The 8,646-nt window shown below is 49.1% G+C and overlaps 1 protein-coding gene across 1 annotated transcript in view; it reads right to left on the reverse strand.

The window, feature by feature from the left end:
• Nucleotides 1-2,137: 2,137 nt before the first annotated feature.
• The window catches only part of LOC107115183, a 69,038-nt gene continuing 62,529 nt past the window's right edge, over nt 2,138-8,646 (reverse strand). The window contains exons 27-29 of the mRNA XM_015416820.1: nt 7,135-7,294; nt 4,438-4,574; nt 2,138-2,748 (exon numbers count right to left, since the gene is read on the reverse strand). Of these exons, the coding sequence (XP_015272306.1) occupies nt 2,557-2,748; nt 4,438-4,574; nt 7,135-7,294 (489 nt within the window). The 3' untranslated portion in view covers nt 2,138-2,556. The remainder of the gene's footprint in view (nt 2,749-4,437; nt 4,575-7,134; nt 7,295-8,646) is intronic.

Here is an 8,646-nt window from a genome sequence, read left to right on the forward strand (position 1 = left end):
GTGCTACATCACCAAAGAAAAGAAATAAGAACATAACCTTCCATTGTGTTTAGGAGGTTTACTTCTGAGGAAGTCGGACCCACGAAACGGAGAGAGAATCCGGAGCCTTCGTTATTTTTGCTCTACATTAGACGTTCCTGTTATTCTTCTTGTATTACTGTACTGTTAGAATTGTACGAATTTGTTCTTTGCACCTAATACAGTTTGTTAATAATATCTTTGAGCTTTCTGCAAGTTGCAGCGTCTCCCAAGCCTTTTTCTTGTATGATATAGTATCCCTAGCTGGGAGGTCTCTTTTTGGATTAATACCTCTGAGCAGGGGTCATTTTGTAGAAAAAGAGGTGCAGGAGCTCATTAGCGTAACTCATTTGCGTGTGCCACACCCCTTGACATCGCCGGAAGGCAACACCCACCGCTCAGGCTCCACTGGACTGTTTTGGATTGCTAGCTATTGGGGGGGGGGGACGTGCAGATCTGTCCTCGCAGAGGAGGGAGAGCTTGTACCTGAATAAAATTTGGTCTTAAAGGTGCCACTGGTCTGTTTTGGACCCGGGGGGGCTCTGTAACTTACCTGGCTGCTTCTTGCTCTGACTGAGGGCTGCTGGGAGCAGGGGGTGGGGCTTGTTGCATGTGCCCGCCCCCTGGGCTCTTTACTCCGTTCCCATGCGCTCCTGCAGGAAATGACCCCCGCCTCTGAGGATGCCAGTCGCAGCTGCTGGCAAAACGTCAGGATCTACATGTCAGCAAGCTGCCATGAGATGCTGTATTCATTTTCTGTGTTACTTTGCACCCTGCCCATCCCCCGTGTACTTTCCTGTGTAGGTGTTTACTGTCTTTTGCTGCTACATCTGCGGAACTGCTCAAGGTCAACCAGCTGGAGGTGGGATGGAGTGATGGCATTGCTTGGCTTATTATGTATATCATGCCTGTGAACTGAACTAGTGTTTATGTTACAGAACCGTTGTGTTCCCAAGGAATTAGGCGCTCGTTTTATCTGTCTTCCCGCCAGCGGGAAGTGGACTCATTGGTCCTCACCTGGTTCAAAGTTCCTTTATTATGTTCCCTTAGGGGGCTTGTAGTTATTCCTAACAATGCTTGTGTTCTGATCTATCATCGCTTTATAATAAACTCTACTTTGTTCTTCAAACGTGGATTTATTCAAATGCATGGGGAATCGGACACTACAATAGCCAAGACCACGGCCATACAGCCCAGAAAATCTACAACAGCTAATGAACTCCGGCCACGAAAGCCTTCGATAACATACCAAAACAGTGTCGGAATTCAAACCTTCTCTGACACTAACCACTACACCATGTTGGCTGAGTGATTAAAATGTGGGATTCACTGCTAGATGTATTGATGGCCACAGCCAGAGAGAGTTTTCAATGGGGATTAGACATATTAATGGAAGATAGATCTATCAGTGGCTCCTAGCCATGGTGGCTGAGGGGAGCCTCCACATTCAGAGGCACTAATCCTCTGAATCCCGGAGCCAGGAGTCAACGTCGGGGGAAGGCTTCTATGCCCTCTTGTTGGCTCTACAGATGAACTGTTTGGCTGTTGTGTGAGATAGGATTCTGGACTGGGTGGACCCTCATTGGTCTGATCCAGCAGGGTTCTTCTCAGCCTCTTAGGGCAGGAGAACCCAGCTCCATAGAGAAACATCTTGTGTCATTCAGGCCTTAGAGAGCCCTGAATCAGGGAAACCCCGTTAATTGAACGCAGAGGTCTTTTATTCTGACAAAAAAAAAATCCTAGAAACAGCTCTGAGGGTCTTGCCTTTGATGTTAAGGGGATGTTAAGGGCCTTCTTTCCCCCCCCCCCCCCCCCACACCACTAGAACTATAGAATTTCCCATTATTTTTCTCCTGTTTGCGTCTTTGTTTTTAAGGGACACAGTGAAGAACAAGAAGAGAAGAGATTAGATTTATACCCCGCCCTTCACTACCCGAAGGTGTCTCAGAGCGGCTGACAGACTTCTTTTCCCTCCCCCTCCCCACAACAGACACCCTGTGAGGTAGGTGGGGCTGAGAGAGCTCTTGACAGAAACTGCTCTTTTCCAAGAACAGCTCCTATCAGAACTAGGGCTTGCCCAAGGTCATCCAGCCAGGTGCAAGGGGAGGAGTGGGGAATCAAACCCGGTCCTCCCAGATGAGAGTCCGCGCACTTAACCACTGCACCAAACTGGCTCTCAGTGGACCCTCTATGCCCCTCACCCATTCAAATTTTACATCTCTCTTCAACCCCACGACAATGGGTTACAGTTTACCTAAATAATTTATATTAATAACACAATAACAATGAAAGCAAAAGCCATTGGCTGGGGGGGGGTACTTAAAATCGCCTAAGCATCGAGGAATTGTTTGAGTTCCCCCACCCCGTTGCTGCCCAGGGAGTGCTAGGTGCTGTACAGTCTTCTCTGGTCGTTTCATCCCTCCACAACGCAAGGACCGCACCCGCTCTTCTTGTCCAAGCCGCCTTTCAGGGTCCGTGCAAAATCCTGCCGCCACAAATGGGGCTGACCCAACTGGTGCCCCCCCTCTCCTTCGCCAATCACTGGGCCCAGTTCCTCTGCACCAGCCGGTGGTAGGGTCCCTTCCGGCTCATCAGCTCCTCGTGGGTCCCCTCCTCCACCACCTTCCCGCCTTCCAGCACCACGATCTTGTCGGCGCTCTCCACCGTCTGCATGCGGTGAGCGATCACCAGCACGGCCCGGCCTCGGCCTCCGACCACCGACTTCTGGATCTAGCGGAAGAAACGGTGAACATCCAGGAGTCAGAGCAGGAAAGATACGGTGACTTCCCACCGCACAACCCCAATCCTTCCCAATTCACATTCGATTAAACAGAACCACAGAGTTGGGATGGAAGTGGTGCTGAGCCCCTTGCCTGGGAGTCCCCTTATGGATCCCTGTGCAAACAGACTTATTTATAAAAACAGGAGGAGATTGGATTTATACCCCACCCTTCACTACCCAAAGGAGTCTCAGAGCGGCTTACAAACTCCTCTCCCTTCCCCTCCCCACAACAGACACCCTGTGAGGTAGGTGGGGCTGAGAGAGCTCTGACAGAAACTGCTCTTCTCCAAGAACAGCTCTTATCAGAGCTACGGCTTGCCCAAGGTCATCCAGCCAGGTGCAAGCGGAGGAGTGGGGAATCAAACCCGGTACTCCCAGATTAGAGTCCACGCTCCTAACCACTACACCAAACTGGCTCTCACACCAAACTGGGCTGCAAAGCCTGTCTTTGGGGTCAGGAAGCAATCCTGGAGATTTTTTGTCATCTGGGCATGGAACAGAGGTCACTGAGGGTGTGGAGGGGGAGGTATTTGTGAATTTCCTGTATTGTGCAGGGGGTTGGACTAGATGACTCTGGAGGTCCCTTCCAACTCTACGATTATTATAATTCTATAATTCTTATTTGTTTAAAACATTTCTATATTGCCTTTCCATCCCAATAAGGTCTCCAAGGTGGCAGACATCGAAACATTTCAACACTAAAGCAGCATTTAAGATAAAGCATATGTAGAATAATTAAATTAAAAGGGGGGATTACTTTGTGGGTTTTAAATCGGGATGCTTTTAATTGTGGCTGGCCCCACTGGTGGACCTCCTGATGGCACCTGGTATTTTTGGCCACGGTGTGACACAGAGTGTTGGACTGGATGGGCCCTTGGCCTGATCCAACACTGGCTTCTCTTATGTCCTTATGTCTATGAATATTGTATATTGTGATACTTTTAATTGTGACTTGGAAGCAGCCCGTGGCCAGGAGGAAAGATGGGATAGAAATATTCTGATAAACAAAAATAATGAATAAACAAAATGAGGAATGAGTTACAGGCCCCTTCCGCTTCTCAACTCTAAATTGCCTTTTCTTGCAGCAATTTTACTTCAAACAGCACCAGGACTTGGTTATAAACGTCTATGAATATTGTATATTGGTTAGGCATAAGGGAACATTAGAACATAAGAATATAAGAACATAAGAGGAGCCAATGCTGGATTAGGCCAATGGCCCATGTGCTCCAACACCCTGTGCCACACAGTGGCCAAAAATACCTGGTGCCATCAGAAGGTCCAGCAGTGGGGCCAGGACACCAGAAGCCCTCCCACTGTTGCCTCCCCCCACCACGCACCAAGAATACAGTGCATCACTTGCCCCAGACCGAGAGCTCCTATCTATCCCTTGTGTCTAATAGCCACCGATGGACCTCTGCTCCATCTAATTCCCTCTTGAAGCCGTCCATGCTTGTGGCCGCCACCCCCTCCTGTGGCAGTGAATTCCACACGTGCTCAGAGGGACTCTCATTTCTCAGGCTGTAGTGATTAGTCCAGAAAAGGACACCAAGCACAAGGTCCAGGGCTAAACCGCTTCGCACCCGCCGGACTCCCCCAGTGGCAAGTGTGAATCCCGCCCCTTCCCCCGGACTCACGGCCGCTTCGCACTCCACATCCAGGGCACTCGTGGCTTCGTCCAGGATCAAGACCTTCGGGTTCCGGATGAGAGCGCGAGCGATGGCCAGGCGCTGCTTCTGCCCCACGGACATCTGGCCCCCCTTCTCACCCACGTCTGCAGGGAAGCAAGAGGGGAAAAGAGATGAGAGGACTGAGCTGTGATTCGTGTATCACAATTTGGGGGTGGGGTTAGGGTTAAAATGTCTTAGAAATCAAGAAGAAGGGACTGAAGACGCCTGGGTGTATGGAATAGAGGGGGAGAGGGGTTTGTTTGTCTCTCTCTCTCTTTCTCTCTCTGTGTGTGGAGAAGTTAGACCTAGAGATGTGAAGCCTTTTTGTTTTTTTCCTGAAGCCTTTTTGTTTTTTTCCGAAAAATTGGAAAAATTGAAAAAAGAAAAAAATATATATATATGGTATCAGATTGATCTAATTTCTGTGCACTGAGGACAAGTAAGTCCTAGGTTACACACTGAACCCTCCGATGCAAGAGCAAGATGCATTTCTTCCTTTAGGAGGTGCGATTGTCAGAAGAAAATAAAAAAAGTTTCAGTTTGGTTTTTGCATGTGGGTGGGTATTCTGTTTGTAATAATTGTTTGGATACACTATATTTTTAATATGCTAGTTGTGATAATTTCATGCCAAGTAAAAATGTCCATAGTCATATTTTATGTTCCTAAAGTAACAGAATGACTTTCAATCTAGAAAAGACAAAAGAAATGCTAATTCCTGCCTGAGACCGTGAAGAGCCGCTGCCAGCCTGAGTAGACAGTACTGACCTTGGTGGACCGAGGGGCTGATTCGGTATGAGGCAGCCCTACGTGTGGGAGAGAGAGCACTTGCCAAAAGAGGAAGGGAATGGAAAGAAAAGTTGGCAGGAAACCCTCCACTGGAGAGGCTGCATCACTATTGCTCAGTGACAGAACAAGGTTCTAGCCAGTCCCGTGGACCACAGCTGTGTATCTATAGAGAGGGTGGCTTGTTAAATTAGCATGCAAAATAGTGAAGATTTTTTTTAACAGATAATAATAATAAGAAGAGATTGGATTTATACCCCGCCCTTCACTTGGGAGTCTCAGAGCGGCTTACAATCTCCTTTCCCTTACCCTCCCCACAACAGGCACCCTGGGAGGTAGGTAGGGCTGAGAGAGCTCTTTCAAGGACTGCTCCTGGGAGAACAGCTCTAAGAGAACTTGTGACTGACCCTAGGTCACACCAGCAGCTGCAGGTGGAAGAGTGGGAAATCAGACTCGGTTCTCCCAGATTAGAGTCCGCACACTTCACCACGACGCCAAACTGGCTCTCCATAAGAATAATGACAAGCACGGTTTCTGGTTATAATCTCTTTGGGTCCAATGGCGGGGGACGACGACGACGACAACATAGCTAATAAATGTGTCAGAACTGGAGACGGATGTACCCTAAATTGTGAGAATCTAGTCAAAGTCTAGATTCTCACAATTTAGGGTACATCCAGGGATCATTTCCTGCCGGAGCGCACAGGAGCGGAGCTCCGGCAGTAAAGAGCCCAGGGGGCGGGCACATGCAACAAGCCCCACCCCCGGCTCCCAGCAGCCCTCAGTCAGAGCAAGAAGCAGCCAGGTAAGTTGCAGAGCCCCCCCCCAGCTCCCCGGTCCAAAACAGTCCAGTGGCACCTTTAAACCCAGGTTTTATTCAGGTACAAGCTCTCCCTCCTCTGTGAGGGCAGATCTGCACTACCCCCCCAATAGCTAGCAATCCAAAAGAGTCCAGTGGAGCCTGAGAGGTGGATGTTGCCTTCTGACACACTTCCGGTGACGTCAGGGTGTGTGGCATATTCAAATAAGTAATGCTAATGAGTTACGCTAATGAGCTCCTGCACCTCTTTTTCTACATAATGACCCCTGGGTACATCCATCTCCAGTTCTGACTTATTACCAATGCTTCCTCTAAGCTGTGGCGTCTTGTGAGCAAAAACTCTTACTTTGTGAGCTGGTGGCATTAAAGTGGTGAGCGAGCCATTTGGCTGCTGCGTAAATCGGTTTGCTCTGGAGCCGCCCCTTCCTGAGCGAAGACAAAAATGTGTGACCCGGAGGCTAAAAAACTGTGAGCTAGCTTGCACTAAACTCAGCTTAGAGGGAACACTGCTCATGTCCTATGTTTCCTCCCCCCCCAGTTGAACCCAAACAGATGACAGAAACCGAACTTGTCATTCTTCTTATCTATTAAAAAAAATCTTCACTATTTTGCATGCTAATTTAACAAGCCACCCTCTCTCTATATACAACTATGATCTGTAATTCCATTTCATCGTCTGACGAAGTATGCGTGCCCACGAGAGCCCACGCCTTGAATAAAACTTTGCTGGCCTTAAAGGTGCCCCACTGGGCTCTAACTTTGTTCTATTGCTCCAGACCAACACGGTGACCCCACCTTGATTCATTGCTCAGTGAGACGGGGGTTTTGCATTTCAGGGGTGGGGAGGCAGGGCTGCTAAGATCCAAGACTGCAGGTTTCTGAGAGCCATGGAGGGGGCAGCTTTATCATTTAGGCCCCCACATGCACTACCGCAGCTACACCCCAAAAGGGCTCCGTGGACAGCAGCAGGGAAAGGAGTTGGCAGCAGAGAACTTGGGGATTCTCTAGAAGGAAAGCAAATTTTGAGGGGGGGGGGGGGGAAACCAGCTTCTGCGGGCACCTGCGTCGAACCCTCCTTCCAGCTCCCAGATGAACTCCAAGGCACTGGCGTCTTTCGCTGCCCTGATGACGTCTTCCTCTCTGCAGCCTTCCACCCCATAGGCGATGTTGTCCCGAATGGACCCGGAGAAGAGGACGGGCTCCTGGTTCACCAGCGCCACCTGCAGGCGACACCGGGGGGGGGGGAATCGCTCCTAAATCGTTGCTTTTCATTTAAAATCCATTTCTGAATTCCACCCACCCTCTTCAAAAGAAAAACTGTCAACAAGCAAATGCTGTTTCCAGTAAGTTAGCCCAAAATGTAACATGTTTCTGATCCATTTGTTTGAAGGGAAGGAAACAAAACTATAACCCATTACAAGAACGATCCTCTTGTTGACACACATACACACACCCTGAAGATGGTTTTATTTAGGGCTGCATTTGACTGGTTTAATTTTACTTATTGGCAGTCCTAAATTGGAGTTTTTAAATTGTGGCCTTTTATGTGCTTTTATTGTTTTCTTTGTGCTGTTTTAATTTTGTTTTTTTTTAATATAACTGTTTTATTTATATTGGGAAGCCGCCTTCAGTTCTTCAAGAGGAAAGGTGGCAAATAATATTTTAAAACATTAATAAAAGCCAGAATATGAGGCCGTCAACAACTAAATCTGCCGTTTCAAACCGAGCACAGCAGTTTGAGAAGATCTGCAAACCCTGCAATGATTTCAGTTTAAAAAAAAATGAAAATTTGTTACAGTCAGAGGTCATTTCAGGGGGGAACGCGGGGGATCGCAGTTCCCCCGGGTGAGCTGCAGGGGGCGGGGCACATGATGAAGCCCCGCCCCCTGCTTCCGGCCGCCCCGCTTCTGGCCCTCATTCAGCCAGGAGGAGGCAGGAGAAGAGGGAGGGTAAGTTGCTTCCTCCCCGCCTCTCCCCACCCCTGCCTGCCTGGGGCCAGGGAGGGCCTTCGCGGGGCTTCCTCGCACTCCCGATGGCCTTGCAGGTCCACCGCCGGGCCCCTGATGTCAGAGGGTGTGGCATATGCTAATGAGTTATGCTAATGAGTTCCCCTAGCTCTTTTTCTACGAAATGACCCCTGGTTACAGTTAAAAAAAAAAAAAAAAGCACAAACCAGGTGACGGAGTGAGCTCCCATCTCTGGCCCCAGCTCCTGCCAAACTAACAGTTCGAAAGCAAGAAATTGCAAGTAGATAAATAGGCACCGCTTTGGTGGGAAGGTAACGGCGTTTTGTGCGCCTCGGCGTCTAGTCACGCCGGCCACATGACCACGGAGAAGTCTTCGGACAGCGCTGGCTCTTCGGCTTGGAAACGGAGACGAGCACCACCCTCTAGAGTCAGATTCGACTGGCTTTCGAGCAAGGGAAACCTTTACCTTTATGCACTGTAGGCGGTTCTTGACAGGGTTGCCAGCAAGCCTGGAGAAAAATGTCCTGTCCTTTTAATGACCGGAATGGCCTGAAAGTCAAGAACATCACCTGGCACTTAGCATCCCACCATGGTTCTATTAAGAG

The sequence above is a fragment of the Gekko japonicus genome, unplaced genomic scaffold, assembly GCF_001447785.1.
Source record: "Gekko japonicus isolate JY-2015 unplaced genomic scaffold, Gekko_japonicus_V1.1 scaffold2942, whole genome shotgun sequence".
Classification (NCBI taxonomy): Eukaryota; Metazoa; Chordata; class Lepidosauria; order Squamata; family Gekkonidae; genus Gekko; species Gekko japonicus.